General features: G+C 36.3%; 2 protein-coding genes across 4 annotated transcripts; one reads left to right on the forward strand and one right to left on the reverse strand.

Annotated features, from left to right (window-relative positions):
- Nucleotides 1-20: 20 nt before the first annotated feature.
- Nucleotides 21-4,958, reverse strand: Y56A3A.30 (SP-RING-type domain-containing protein). The gene is made up of 5 exons (NM_067161.6): nt 4,895-4,958; nt 4,028-4,734; nt 2,701-3,693; nt 1,525-2,010; nt 21-152 (listed from the first exon to the last, which is right to left on the reverse strand). The coding sequence occupies exons 1-5, from the start codon at nt 4,954-4,956 to the stop codon at nt 97-99; spliced, it is 2,304 nt and encodes a 767-aa protein (NP_499562.1). The 5' UTR covers nt 4,957-4,958; the 3' UTR covers nt 21-96.
- Y56A3A.31 (SOSS complex subunit A homolog) lies at nt 370-15,823 on the forward strand (the record flags this gene model as incomplete). Of its 3 annotated transcripts, none has more annotated exons than NM_001379942.2 (6): nt 370-419; nt 8,447-8,659; nt 9,405-9,575; nt 12,301-12,570; nt 13,394-13,733; nt 15,143-15,823. In NM_001379942.2, the coding sequence occupies 5 exons, from the start codon at nt 8,459-8,461 to the stop codon at nt 15,400-15,402; spliced, it is 1,242 nt and encodes a 413-aa protein (NP_001366956.1). The 3 variants fall into 3 exon arrangements, with proteins under 3 accessions (NP_001366956.1, NP_001368604.1, NP_001317884.1); NM_001379941.1 differs by having other exon boundaries at nt 15,143-15,402; NM_001330972.3 differs by lacking the exons at nt 370-419; nt 8,447-8,659 and having other exon boundaries at nt 9,423-9,575; nt 15,143-15,402.
- Nucleotides 15,824-15,967: the final 144 nt, after the last annotated feature.

The following is a 15,967-nucleotide window of genomic DNA, read 5'->3' on the forward strand; positions in this document are numbered from 1 at the left end:
CTAGAAGAAAAAAAAAGAATTTTTATTCAAAAAACACGAGTGGAAATGAGATAAAATAAACCTGAGGGCATAGATAAGGATATTTGAAAAATTAAATCACAAAAATGGGAAATTATTCGAGTTATTTGCAGGCAAACCGGTGAATTCGTAACCTGAAAATGAAGAAAATCGATAAAAATCATTTAATTTCGCATTGACTACGGTAGGTAATTGTGTGCACTTTTGCGTGGCGGTGTATGCACAGAATTGATTTTTAAAAAAAATTAATTTTTTTTTAAATTTTAAAATTAATTTATTGAATTTTTCGACGATTTTCTTGAACTTTTCTCACACATTTTTGTGCAAAAACTCTTATTTTCAAACTTTCAGACTCAAAACGCACTGGAAAATCATTAGAAATGGCACCGAAGAAGAAAATGGTAATTTTTATGGCGAAAATTACTTGAAACAGACAAAAAAATCCGAATTATCGAAAAAAAGGACTCTCCCGCCGAAATGTCTCGTTTGAATGGGGTGGCGGCAGCTAGGCCGTGGTTGCACGCGGTCACGTCCAGATGGTCGATAATATTGGCGTTATTGGAGGAGTACGGGGGTTTTTAATGTATAATAATAAGAATAATAATTCAAAAAAAGTGCACTTTCGGACGCTGCAGCACGGAAAAGTGGCCAAAATTAGAGATTTTAGTTAAAATTAGCGCTTTTTTTTTCGAAATTTTGATTTTTTTTTTCACAATTTTCACAATTCCTTTAAAGGTGGGGTAGCGCTAGTGGGGAAATTGCTTTAAAACATGCCTATGGTACCACAATGACCGAATTTCATGATAAAAAATTCAAAAAAAAATTTATAAATTTTATATGATTTTTTGAAAATTGAAAAAATCACAGTTTTCCCCTAATTCCTATTTGAATTACCGCCAATTGAATTTGTTCGATGGGGCGCGCTTGCACGTTTTTAAATTTATTTATTTTATTTTTTGTTATTTTCCACCGATTTTTAATGTTTTCGGTGTATTTTTGCTCGAATTTTAGAGAAAAAATCAACATAAATGCAAATTTTCGATTAAAAAGCACGCTTACAGGCGTAAAAATGAAAAAGTAACGCTTTTAAACGATTTCGAACCTGAATTAATTAATTTCACTGATTTACGCCTGTAAGCGCACTTTTTAATCGAAAATTTGCATTTATTTTGACTTTTTCTCTAAAATTCGAGCAAAAATACACCGAAAACATTAAAAATCGGTGGAAAATAACAAAAAATAAAATAAATAAATTTAAAAACGTGCAAGCGCGCCCCATCGAACAAATTCAATTGGCGGTAATTCAAATAGGAATTAGGGGAAAACTGTGATTTTTCCAATTTTCAAAAAATCATATAAAATTTAGAAAAAATTTTTGAATTTTTTAATCATGATATTCGGTCATTGTGGTACCATAGGCGTATTTTAAAGCAATTTCCCCACAAAGCGTAGTCCACCTTTAAAATTTTTTGGCACATTTTTCTCAATTCCTTTTAAAAAATGTACCTTGATTCTGAAATCCAGGCTGCTGAGAAACCGTGTCAAACCCTCTGCCAACAAGATTATCCATGTATCCAGTGGTTCCACCGCCGTACCCATATCCATTGCCGAATCCATTGTTGTAGGTCCAACTACCAGGCTGATTTTGAAACTGGAACTGCTGGAAATTGTTGTTGGCTGCGAAGCTTTCTGTCGGAGGATTCGGCGTTGTTTCAAAAACGATATTCGGCTTCGGCTCAGGCTTCTTCCTCGGCGGCCTTTTTCTCTTCGGCTTCGGGATCGTCGCTGTTCCGTCAGCTACTACAGTTTCCACGTCATCTGCTTTCTTCCGTCTTGGCGTGGCTTTTTTCTTCGGTTGGGCTTGAATCGGCGGGCTATGAGCCTCATCAGTCGGCTTTACAGTGCTATAAATGTCCCGTGACAATTGAAACTCTGTTGGCTCTGGCACACTCGTTGTAGTGGCTTCTTCCAGAGGTTCAGCTACGGAAGAGGCTGCAATTAATCAATTTGTGAAGCAGGCGTGGGCGGCAAATTGGGCATTTTGCCGATTTGCCGGAAATTTTTAAATTCCGGCAATTTTCCACTTTGCCGGAAATCTTCTTTATCGGCAAAATTCAGGCAAATAAAAAAAGCGAATAAATTCACACTTGTCAAAGCGTAGTGCAAAACAGGGGTGGGCGACAATTTCCGGTCTGCAAATGTTTTATTCCTCCAATTTGCTGAGTTGCCAGAAATTTACGACTCCGGCAAACTTGCCGATTCGCCGGAAATTTTCAATTTCCCACTATTTTCCGATTCGCAGAAAATTTTCAATTCCGGCAATTTGCCGATTCGCCGGAAATTTTCAATTCCGGAAATGTGCCGATTTGCCGGAAATTTTTAATTCCGGAAATTTTGATTTTCGGCAGATTGGCGATTTGCCGGAAATTTCGATTTTCGGAAATTCGCCGATTTGCCGGAAATTTTCAATTCCGGCAATTTGCTGAGTTGCCGGCAATTCTGATTTTCGGCAGATTGGCGATTTGCCGGAAATTTTGATTTTCGGCAGATTGCCAATTTACCGTGAATTTTCAATTCTTACTATTCTCCGATTTGCCGGAAATTTTCAATTCCCACAATTTGCCGATTTGCCGGATTTTCCGCCCACCCCTGATGTAAAATATTCAATATCTCTGAACTCACCGCTCGCAACCGCTTGATCTTCATCTCTCTGTGATTCTACAGTTGAACTGGACTCTGGCTCTACATTCGGTATCTCAGCTTCGGGCTTCTTGGCAGTGCACTTCGGAATATCTTTTCTGGACGGCGGTGGCACAAATTCATATCTCAATCGTTCGACTTCATCTCGGCTGAGCCAAATATTTTTTATACGAGATCTCTCTGAACGTCTTGGAGCCAATACTTGAGCTTCTTGTTCCGGTGGTGTAACTTCATTCGTGCCTCCGATATTGCCGTCAGAGTGGCCACTACACTGAGGAATCGGAACTTCTGCAACATCCCAGTCGGGTGGAGGCGTTGAAGCAGCTGATCCTGATTCTCCAGGGTCTTCCATCGGAACGTCGGAAGAAGGATCAGTTGAATTCTGGTCGGAGGTATTGTCTCCCAGCTGATCGTTCGAAGAAGGATCAGTTGAAGGCTGGATGGTGCAGTTGTCCTCCAACTGAGCATGTGCCGAAGGATCAGTTGATGGCTGATCGGAGCTTTTGTGTCCAAGCTGAACGTTCACAGAAGGATCAGTGGATTGCTTGGTGGTGCTGTTCACTCCTATCTGGACATCAGAACAAGGATCAGGAGATGGCTGATCGGAGGTGTTGCGAAGCGGCTCACCCACATCAATCGTAGATTCCAGGTTATCCGAATTCGGATTTTGATCTATTCCAGAGCATATTTCACTATCGGTATTAGAGTTTTCCGAAACAGTATTAGAAACGGCTGGGCTCGACTGATCTGGCTGTTCTTTAAGAGATTCAGCGCAGCTTGACTTCTCGACACCTTCCGAGTTGGAGTGCTCGGATGCTTGTTGCTCAGGCTGCACAGCTCCAGTAGTACTTTCCGAAAAGTCGTCTCCTGCTCCAGCATCGTCAGCAATATCATTGGAACCTTCTGTCACTGATGGACTGATTTCGTTTTCCGGATCCTGATGAGTGGCTATGTCGCTTATCGGAGTCGCAGTATCTGAAAAGTTATTCAATTTTTCGGCAATTGCCGGTTTTCAAAATTTCGAGCAATCGGCAATTTCCGCAATTGCCGGTGTTAAAAAGTTCTGGCAATTTCGACAATTGCCGGTTTTGTAAGTTTTCGGCAATTTCGGGAATTGCCGGTTTTTAAAATTTTGAGCAGTCGGCAATTTCGGCAATTGCCGATTTTCAAAAGTTTCGGCAATTTCCGCAATTGCCGGGTTTTAAAATTTCCGGCAATTTCGGTGATTGCCGAAAATTCGATTGCCGTGCAATCCTGTCTCTGATGTACTAATTGGCTTGAAATAAGCCAATATTACTAAACAACTTACCTGTTTGATCTGAACTGTCTCCAATTTGTTGCGTTTCTGACTGCTGAAGTTCGGCATTTATTCTGACACTTGGCTCTTCAACCACGCCTGTGATCGGAATCAGCTTTCCATGAAATTCTCGCTTCCTGCCAGAAACTTCCTGATCTATTTGTTGGCGCCCAGTTCGAACCTCCTGGGTAGAAACCGAAGGTCTTGAAGCGAAGACAGGATGATCTGTACTAGGCACAATCTCAGGCCTCGGGAAGTAGCTATCATTCGCGATTGCGAACCGCTGACTTCGAGCCCGAGCTGCCGTGTACCGCGAGCTTCTCATCTTTTGCTCGCTAATCATCTTCAATCCGTCCTTCCAAGCATCGTTGCTCTCGTCGAGTTTATCCGGATTAACGAACTGTGTTTCGATGGCATGCTTCAGCACATCATTCACATATCGATGAATTATCATACTATATTCATAGTTTTCCAGTATATGTCTTTCAATCTCGGCAAACATTAGCTTCTCCCGTTCTTTGTTGGGCAGAAGCAACAGAACACACGCTTCCTGTGTCACTGTTACAGTGCTCAAGTAGTTTTTGATTCGTTTCACATCACTTTCGCTGAAGCTCGCTAGTCGTTGGCCTATCTGATCGAGAATCGTGTGAATCGTTGGATCGGTGAAGAGTGGAGTGCTGGATGTGCTTGAACTAGGACCAGGTGGTTCGGGATGTGATCTGGAAGTTTTTTTTTGTTGAAGTTGCACGAAAAATCGCGAAAAACTTCCGACCAATCAGCGATTCGCTCTGCCCAACCAATCAGGTGGTGTGGGCGGAGTTCGAGGATGCTGATTGGTCGGAGCGAATTTAGCGATTTTTTCAATTTTTGAGTACTTACTGCCTAGCAAGCCGGGGTACTTTAGGGTGATGACGCCTTTCCTCACTGTCTTCGTCGTTCATTTCTGGAAAATTGTTGTGATTTCGAAAGGAAATTGCAAGAAAATTGGAAAATCTCGATTTTTTTAGAAATTTATATGGAAAAATAGAGAAATAGTTTTTTTAAAAGGTTTTTTTTCAATTTCAAGAAATTCTGAATTTTAAGAATGTGAAAATGTATCGTTTGAAATATTTTTTCATGTTGAAACTCAGAAAATTATCAAATTCTATACAGCGGTTGCCGATTGGCAAATCGACAAATTGCCGGTTTGTCGATTTGCCGGAAATTTTCAATTCCGGCGATTTGCCGATTTGCCAGATAATATCATATCCCGCAAACCGCCAATTTGCCGGAAATTTTGAAATACGGCAATTTGACGATTTGCCGGAAGTTTTATTTTAGAATCCGATTGCCAATTTGCCATAATTTTGATTTCCGGCAAAGTGGCGGAATTTAGATTTTTGGCAAATTGCCGATTTGCCGGAAATTTTCAATTCCGTCAATCTGCCGATCTACCGGAAATTTTCAATTCCGACAAATTGCCGATTTGCCGAAAATTTCCCATTCCGGCAATATGCCGATTTGCCGGAAATTTTGACTTTCGCCAAATGGTCGATTTGCCGTAAATTTAAATTCCGGCAATTTGCCGATTTGCCGGAAATTTCAAATCCGTCAATTGTCGATTTGCCGGAAATTTTGATTTTCGGCAATTTGACGATTTGCCGGAAATTTTCCATTTCGGCAATGTCCCAATTTACCGGAAATTTTCAATTCCGGCAATGTGCCAATTTGCCGGAAATTTCAAATCCGCCAATTTGTCGATTTGCCAGAAATTTTGATTTTCGGCAATTTGCCGATTTGCCGAAAATTTTCAATTCCAACAAATTGCTGATTTGCCAGAAATTTTGGTTTCCGTCAGTTTGCCAAGTTGTCGGAAATTTCAAATCCATCAATTTGCCAATTTGCCGGAAATTTTCATTTTCGATAAATTGCCAATTTGCCGGAAATTTCAAATCCGCCAATTTGCCAATTTGCCGGAAATTTCAAAATTTCTGATGAATCTATATAGGTTTTACACATTTTTGTGTGCCAATTTTCTAGAAAAAAAAATTAAGCCCACAAAATATGTGTAAAACCTATATAGAGTACAATATTTTTTGGAAATAATTTTTTTGGCGGAATTGAAAATTCCGGCAAATCGCGGATTTGCCAAAAGATGCTCTATGTACATGAAAACATTGAAAAGTTGGAATTTCTTAAAATTTCAAAAAAAACCAAAAAAGAGCAGAAAATAGATAGCAATGCGATAAAAAAAAGAGCAAATATCAGAGCAAAATGCCATTGTGAACTATATGCCTGTGCCCAGTGTTCCCACGGCATACGGCAGGTTTCGGTATTGCCCACGGCACTGGGGACGATTGTAATGTGGTCAATGTTCCTCAATAAATTGAAGGTGGCTAGAGAAAACGAGACTATCTGTGCAACTGGTATGGAAAGAAAATTGGGAAAAGAGGAAGGAATGAAGAAAAGGAAAGGAGATGGCTGTTTTTTTTCTAGTCAAGAGGGCGAGAGTGAGGCTGTTCAGCCCTCACAAAAATTATGATGTTGGAGACATAGAGAAATAGAACGACGCCGGGACACAGACAGACAATGTTTAATTCGAGGAGACGCTGATGAATTTAAATTTGGAGAGGAAGCACTTTTAGAAGAAAAATACATTTGAGAAGCTTTTGGAATTTTTTTGGAGACTTTTGGAGAAGGATTTTGCCTTAAAATATCCAGAAAAGTCGAAAAAAATATGGAAATCCAACGAGATTTTCTTATTTTGGCTAAATTCCCTCCAAAATGAGGCGACCAATCAGCGATTCGCTTCGCCCACTCTTCAACCAATCGGGTGAAGTGGGCGGAGCTCGAAGATGCTGATTGGTCGGGAGGTTTTTGTGGTGTTTGACGCCGGGAGGAATTTAGACGAATCAGCGCCAATTTTCGTGCCAATCAACGCTGATTGGTTCAAAAGTGGGTGGAGCCAGGCTTGGTGATTGGTCGGTGTGGAATTTTGGAAATTTTGCGATTTCTTACCGTAATCCTACTGTAAATTATGGTAAAATAGAAATTCGGGATATTGGGAAATGTACAACAAATATTTCTCACATATTTGAAAATTGGGAACACAAAATTCCGAGAATGCGTATTACGCAACATATTTGGCGCGCAAAATATCTCGTAGCGAAAACTACAGTAATCCTTTAAAAGACTACTGTAGTGTCGATTTACGGGCTCGATTTTTTTGCAGGTGCCAGGCCCAGGCCCCGTCACCACTGCTACAGTAGTCTTATTTATGTAAAGGATTACTGTAGTTTTCGCTTCGAGATATTTTGCGCGTCGTCAACTATGTTGCAAGATACGCATTCTCAGAGTTCAGTGTTCCCTGAATATGGAAAACGTGAACATATCAATGAAAACTCGTGATCTACAAAAAATGCGGGAAACGAGATGAACGAGCTGACGTCACACTTTTCCGGGGAAAAAAATGGCGCATTTATTGTAGATCAAGCCGTGATGGGATAACCTGACACCACGTGAATGCGCAGGATATTCTGCTTTATTTTCTAGAAACGTTCGGCCGGGAGGGCACGTGTGTTGTTGAATGAAGTCAGAGCCGCGCCGCAGCAGCACACAGGCCAATGGCACTTGGCCACTCTTCTTTCGTGTCTGTCGTCTCGCCGTCTCTCTATCGCGTTCTTCGTCGTTTTTTTGTCCTTCGTTTTTTTTGCTGCTTTCTGCCCAATGACAGATGGACGAGAATTTTGGGTTCAGGCTAGGCCAGATGTTCGAGATCGTTTTTTATTTGTTGGAACATTTTTTTTTGTTGTTGCAATGAACAAAGTCTCTAGGAAAAGTGAAAAATTGATTTTTGGACGGTTCTCCAGGCAGTTTTTGCATTTTTTTTCAAATTGCATAATTGAAAAAAAAAACCTGAGGAGTTTGAAATTGGTGTCCCAAAAATCAGACCAAAGTGTTTGGAAAAAATGCCTAATTTCTGCTAAATTCTCAATCTTTGCTCAATGTGTTTTGTTACACATATGGAATTTGCCGAAGATTTCAAAAACGGCAAAGTGCCGATTTTTGCTGGATACGAATTTGCCGGAAGTTTTTGAAGGGATTTTAAATAAGACGGAAACACTTAAAATTGTGAAAGTGTTTTCCCGTTTTCTTTAGATATTCTCACTTATTTTTCAAGATAGATGTAGTTTTTCCGGCAAATTGGGGGAAATAACGGCAATTTGCCGGTTTGCGGACAATTTGAATAACGGCAATTTGCCAGTTTGCCAAAAATTTGGAAAACGGCAATTTGCCGGTTTGCTGGAAATTTGAAAAACGGCGATTTGCCGGTTTGCCGAGTTTGCCGAAAATTTCAAAAACAGCAATAAACTCGCCTCAGCTATGAACCAAAACTCCTTTGAATGTTAAACGAAAATTTTTCCCATTTCTCTAAACAAAATGCCTCTATAGTTCCAGAAAAGTATGTCAGCACTAATGCTGGGAGGCGCCGAATCTGCTGCTCCTCTAGCTGGTTCTGGAGTACTTGCAAGCAATTCGGCTGGATCTTCCCCTCCTGGCGCTGCTGGAACTCCGTCAGCTGCTTCTCAAACACCTACAACGTCTACGCCTCCATCATCAACTACGACGACGCTGACTGAGCAGGCGAAAGGGGTGCTGGCGCAGGTAGCGATTTGAAGAGGGAATTTTATATTGATGATTCTCAAAAATTTCTGAGAATAAAGTTTGTCAAAATCGATTCAAAATTTCGAGAAAAATAGCTTAATTTAGCTAGAATCTTCAATTTTACCAACTTGTTGGAGTCACAGCCGTCAAATTATTTTTTTTATTTAATGATGGTGTAGTTGAAATTGTTTTATTGCCTTATTATCCTCGAAATTGTCTGAAAACACCGAAGTTCTTAATGAAACTTCTCAAAAAAAATTATAGCGGTTCAAAAAATGGCCAAAAATTAGTTAAAAATGGAAATTTAACCGTCTTGCGGCTAGAAACTAATTTATTTTGAAATCACCGTTAAATTTTGGGTATACAAGTTAATTATCTTGTATACCCAAAATTAGACGGTGATTTCAAAAAAGTTAGTTTCCAGCTGCAAGACGGTTAAATTTCAAATTTTAACTAATTTTAGGTCATTTTTTGAACCGCTATAATTTTTTTTGAGAAGTTTCATTAAGAACTTCGGTGTTTTCAGACAATTTCGAGGATAATAAGGCAATAAAACAATTTCAGCTACACCATCATTAAATAAAAAAAAACAATTTGACGGCTGCTACCCTGACAAGTTGGTAAAATTGAAGGTTCTAGCTAAATTAAGCCATTTTTCTCGAAATTTTTAATCGATTTTGAAAAACTTCATTCTCAGAATTTTTTGAAAATTATCAATATGAAATCGATAAACCAGTAATTTCAGCTTGTGAAGACGTCAAAAATGAGTAGATCACGAGGATCGGCGTTGGCTGAGAAGCCGGAAGTTCAGGCGATGTTGGACAAGGATCTTTTCCTAATACAATCGGATCGACGTACGAAAATGAACGCAATGCAGCAGCTTCAACTCGTTCGGGTCTTGGCGCAATTTTTTCTGGTGAGAATTGAAAATTTGTAGGGACATCCAAAAAAAAATTGGAATTTTTTTTCAAAATTTGCAAAAAATCGCATTTTTGTTGATTTTTTTCCAGAAAAAAAAAAATTTTCCTGTTTAAAAAAATCAGAAAAATTCCGTTTTTTTTTCGGTAATTATCAGAAAAATCCAGTTTTTTGACTTTTTCGGAGTTTTTTCAGAGAAAAATTGAAATTTTCGGCAAAAAATTTTTTGAACGGCCGGAAGCCTTGAAATTTTTCAGAAGCATCAAAAGTAAAAATTTCTTAATTTTTCTCAGAAAAAAATCGATTTTTTTTTCGAAATTTCCAAAAAAATCGCGTTTTTTGTTGATTTTTTCCAAAAAAAAATTGGAATACAAAAGTTTTTCGCTGCGTTCCAAAGAAAATTGTAAATTTTTAGATTTTCGGAGTTTTTCAGAACAAATATAAAATTTTTCTTTATTTTTTCAGAGTTTAGAGGAAAAATTAGAAAATTTCGGTTTTTTTTTTTTTGAAGAAAATATTGAAACAAATGTTGGAAAATGTGAGAAAAAATAGAAAAATGACCGGAAATCCTAGGAAAATCAAAAATTAAATTTGTCTTGATTTTCCGTTGTTTCTCAGAAAAAAAATCGAATTTCTTCCAAAATTTCCAATAAAAGTAGAATTTTTTTGATTTTTTCCGAAAAAAAAATAAATTTTTTTTTTTGATTTTCAGACTTTTTTTTAGAGAAAAATGAAAAGTAAAACATTTTTTTCAAACAAAAAAAATGATCGAAAATTGGATGGATATAATCGGGGTACGGTGGGGGTACGGTAGGATTACTGTAGTCAAGAAAAAATTGAGTTTCTGTCTTTTGAATAGATATTGGTTTGGGGTTATTAGGGGGATATGGTCGGGGTACTGTAGGAGTACGGTAGGGGTACTGTAGGATTACTGTAGTTAAAAAAAAATTCACCCTCTTTTGAATAGATATTGGTTTGGGGTTATTAGGGGGATATGGTCGGGGTACTGTTGGAGTACGGTAGGGGTACTGTAGGATTACTGTAGTTAAGAAAAAATTCACCCTCTTTTGAATAGATGTTGGTTTGGGGTTATTAGGGGGATATGGTCGGGGTACTGTAGGGGTACTGTAGGAGTACGGTAGTAGGATTACTGTAGTTAAGAAAAAATTGAAATATATTTTCAAAAATCGAACAACTTTCCTTTTTTTTTTTTTGATAATAACAAAATTTTGAATTTTTGTTATTGTCCAAAATTTTTTTAAAGAAATACATTTTTTGAAATTTTTTTTGAATAATATGCCAGAAAAACGCTTTTTTTTTTGAGGAAAAAATCATGGAAATTATGAAAACCCTACAATTTTGCAAAAATTTCAAACTTGAAACAAAATAGAAAACGTTTAAAATTATTCAAAATGTCAGGTGACCGCAATTTTTTGGAAAAAATGAATTTTCAAAACCCACAAAATCGGAAAAATCGACTTAAAATTAACAAAACTATACAAATTATTCAAAATGCCTGACGAAATTACAAATTTCTGATGATGAGCCCCCGCTGCTCTGTGAGCCAGCCGGATTAATCTAGGTTGCACCACAGCCACATATATGGATATAATCCAAAAATGAGAGGAGCTCTGTGTGAGCCACTGAGCAACTGACTCAGTATCTCACGTGGCCCCCGTTGTCCTTGGTTTCGAGCTGATGATGACCACAGAAAAAAGGGCGTTTTGTGCTTCTCTGTGTCTCTTGTTTAATGAGTATTTTCGAAAGTCGAGAGAGAGAAAAAGGAAAAAATAATGAAAAAGATTCAAAAAATGTTACAATTTTCGTTCAGACTACTAGCAAAATTGCTCAAAACAACCGAATTTGATAATAAGGCTTCTCATAAAAAATTTCGAATTTTTGCCAGATTTTGTTTGTAGCAGCAGCAGCTGGAATACACAATTTTTTGGAATTATCACTGTTTATTGCCTTTTTGGTAATTTATCTCGCTCGTATATTGCTCGAGTGATATAAATTACCAATCAAAAAGTGAATTCAAGGGTGAAAGTTTGCCGTTTCCCAGATTTTCAACAAACCGGCAATTTGCCGGAAAAAATTGCCGAAAATTGTGGGTTTGCATATTTTTTTCTGAAAATTTCAGCATTTCAATTTTAATCATCAAATTTCTACGCATCCTATGAATTATCGGCAATTCCGGTAATTGCCGGTTTTCAAAATTTCCGGTAATTCTCACAATTGCCGGCAATCGACAATTCCCGCAATTTCCGGTTTTCACAATTTCCTGTAATTTCAGCAATTGCCGGTTTTTGGCAATTCCGGCAATTGCCGGTTTCGGAAATTTCCGGCAATTTCGGCAATTTCGGTAATTGCCGGTTTGGTGAATTTCCGGCAATCGGCGATTCCGGCAATTTTGACAATTGCCCATTTTGGAAATTTTTTGGCAAATTCTATAATTGCCGGATTTGTGATTTTTCGGCAATTCCGGCAATTGGCGGTTTTCAAAATTTCCGGCAATCGGCAATTCCGACAATTTCGGCGATTCCGGGAGTTGCCGGTTTTCAAATATTCCGGCAATCAGCGATTCCGGCAATTTTGACAATTGCCGGTTTTGGAAATTTCCGGCAATTTTGACAATTGCCGGTTTTGGAAATTTCCGGCAATTCCAGCAATTGTCTACAGTAATCCCATAAAACTACAACTACAGTAATCTCATAAATTGTTAGGAACGAGTGGATGATGGTCATCGATATTCGTATTTCGAAGCGATCTTCTTGGGTAGATCAGATGATCCGACACTTCACGAGTATCGTCTATCTGTAATGTTTCAATTGGTTTCATTCTCAATTCAATATCCGGTTCTTCAAATTCTGAATCATGTGATGGGATGGTTGTGTCAAATGAAGAATGTGGAACAGGAGAGAATCTACTCGGATCGGCTTATCGATATGATTATTGAGCATTTTGTACGACTGTCGAATGAGCAGAATCGAATGGTAAATATTTTTCGGCGTTTTTTTGTGAGAAATTGGAAAAAAATCCGAAAATTGCCGAAAAATTTCGATTTTTTGGAGGTTTTCCGGGAAAATTGAAAAAAAACAGTTTTTTTTGGTTTTTTGAAATTCAAAAAAATTATTTTTTCTTAAGAAAGTTCACAAAAAAATGAGAGTTATGCGATTTTTGACATTTTAAGAATTTTGAAAAAAAATGGATTTTTTCAATTATTTGAGAAAATTGGAAAAAAATAAGCAGAGTTTTTGGTTTTTTAATTTAAAAAATTTGAAAAAAAATCCTAAAATCACCGAAAATTTTCGATTTTTTGGTGGTTTTTCGGAAAAATTGAAAAAAATCGAGTTTTCGGTTTTTGTTTGAAAATCAAAAAAAATTTTTAAATGTGAAAAATTAAAATTTTCTAATTTTTTTTCGAAAAAAACGCATTTTTCGATTTTATTTTTAAATTTTGAAAATAACACTTTTTTTTCAATTTTTCTAGAGAAAGTTTTTTTAAAAACTGAGCTTTTCCATTTATTTTTGAATTTCGAAAAATTTTATTAAAAAACTGAATAATTATGAAAAACGGGATTTTTTTTCCAATTTTTCTTAAGAAAGTTAATAAAAAATAGAGGTTTTGCGATTTTTGACATTCAAAAAAAAATTTTAATTCGAAAGTTTTCAATTTTTCGAGAAAAAAACATTGAAAAACCTCCATTTTTTATTAATTTTTCTTAAGAAAAATTGAAAAAAAAAATCCAGTTTTTCCTGATTTTTAAGATTTTTTCTCAGAAACATCTCACGAATAAATAACCAAATAATTTCCAGCACGAATACCTAATACCACTGGAAGGCACATGCAGTGAATTCTGTGCTCTTTTCGTGTCACGTGCCACCCTCCACGGCCCTCTTTCACCACCAATGATCACATTAATCGTTCGATATTGCACTAGAAACATGCAATTCATCCTTCGACACCTTCGAGACACTTCATGGCTTGGAAATGATTTTGCGGAGAAAGTGGTGCCGAAGTTGGTTGAGCAGACACTTTTGGATGATGATTCGGATAGTCTTGGATCGTGCCTGTGTTATGTACTTTTTAGATGGCATATTGATGTTCTTGCTAATGAGGATCGGAAGGGTCCGACAAAACGGATAGAGGTTTTAGGTTGGTAGAGAAGAATCAAATTCGTGAATTTCGAGAGGCTCTACGGAAATGAGAAGAACTTCTTGAAAAAACACGAAAAAGGACGGAAAAACCAGAAAAAAAAACGAGACAATTTTTTTGGGATTTGAGAGAAAATCGAAAAATAAACGAAAAATTTTGATTTTTCGTTGTTCCAAAAATCGAAAAAAAAATCGAAAAAACAGTGAATTTGCGGAATTTTTTTTTTTTGATTTTATTGAAAATCGAAAATGTGAAAAAAGAGATATCATATGGTATCTTAATTTTTTGAATCAAAAAATTAATTTAAATTAAAAAAAAAAATAAAACCCCCTAAAACAGTGTGGGAAAATTTTTTTTTGGAATCTGTTTTTCACAAATAAATATAATTTTTGAAAATCGGGTACATACGACAAAAAAACATTTCTATATTGCTGAAATTGCCAAATATCTAAATTTAGAAGAAAAAAAATTGGAAAATGTTTTATTTCCACAAAAATCATTAGCCATTTTTATTACGAGAACACAAAATTCTGAGAATTGCGTATTACACAACACATTTGACGCACAAAATATCTCGATGCGAAAAGAAAACTACAGTAACCTTTTAAATGACTACTATAGCGCTTGTGTCGATTTACGGGATATCGATTTTTTAAATTCTCTCATTTTTTGCTCAATTTTAATATACTATCGATAAATAAATTTCTTTCAAAAATCTAGATCCCGTAAATCGACAGAAGCGCTACAGTAGTCATTTAAAGGGTTACTGTAGTTTTCGCTACGAGATATTTTGCGCGCGTCAAATATGTTGTGAAATACGCATTCTTAGAATTTTGTATTGCCGTAATAATTTTTTCTTAAATATGAAAGATACGCAAAATTTGAAGCTATTTTTCGAAAAGTTCGATTTTTTTGAAAATATCGTTTAAAAAGCAACAAAAATAAATCGAAAATCCAAAAATTTTCTATTTTTCAGACAAAAAAAATCAATTTTTTCTTTATTTTTGGTGATGAGAAAAACCAGAAAAGCAAAAAATTGGAGGAAAATCGATTGTTTTTTTTTATTTTCCTGAAAATCTATGTTTTAAAAAATTTAATTCAATTAAAATAGACGGCATATAATTATAATTTGAGTTTTTGAAGCTATTTTTCGAAAGTTGGATTTTTTTCAAATATCGTAAAACACCAAAAAGTTGAAACCCCAACAAAAAACTATTTTTGTCTAAAATGAACAAAAATCACCAAAATTTGAAGGTATTTTTGGAAAATCGACCTTTTTTTTCGAAATATCTATAATTTTTCAATGGAAAAATATTAACAATAAATAAAATTTGATTCATGTTGATGAGAAAAAAAAAACATAATTTCGTTCCAGAAAGAAAATTTGAAACACAAAACTGTATTTTCAGACCTCCTGCTCTCGGCCGACTACCCATGGACCAAACGCCGGGCCTGTGTGCTCGCAAGTGCAATTGGAGCATCGACGAGACCTGAAGCTGAGATTCAGAAGGAGCTTCAACGACTAGAAGTTCCAGAACACTTTCAACCGGTTATTGACCTGCTGTGCTCCAAAGGAATCAAAAAATCCTCGCAGACAGTGCTCGATGCCATTTCAGAGATGCATTTGGTCGAGGAAATGGATCGGATGATTACAGAAGATGATATTTAGTAATTGAAATTTTTTTGTGTTAATTGGCTTGAAAATACCTCAAAAAACAGAAAATTCGACAAAAAAAGGCTAATTTGGCGCTGAAAATTAGGAAAATTGCTAGAAAATTAATATTTGTTTGATTTTCACAAAAATTGCACCAAAAATTAGATTTTTTGAAATTTTAGCAAAAAATCTAGGTGAAAAATCAATTTTTTAACAAAATTTCGAATTTTTTGATCTATAGGCTTGAAAAAACTAATTTTCCGCCCAAAAGTTGGCTGAATTGAAGATTTTCAGCCAAATGAGCCTCTTTTTTCGATTTTTTTGGCCATTTTATGTCAAATAACACAAAAATTTCCCTTTTCTTTCAATTTTTTTTTCTTATTTTTCGAAATGTCTATGAAATTCAATGATCAGCATTTATTTATGAAATCATTTTTTTTTGAAACTTGTTTTCCGAATTGTATTTATTTATTATTATGGTTTTCCAATCCATTCACGTGCCTTTTCACACCTGCGTCCTCTACCTTTTGCGCACTATTTCCCCGCGATTTTTATCATTTCAACAATAGAGCGTGTTTAC

This window comes from Caenorhabditis elegans, chromosome III (assembly GCF_000002985.6).
Source record: "Caenorhabditis elegans chromosome III".
Taxonomy (NCBI): domain Eukaryota; kingdom Metazoa; phylum Nematoda; class Chromadorea; order Rhabditida; family Rhabditidae; genus Caenorhabditis; species Caenorhabditis elegans.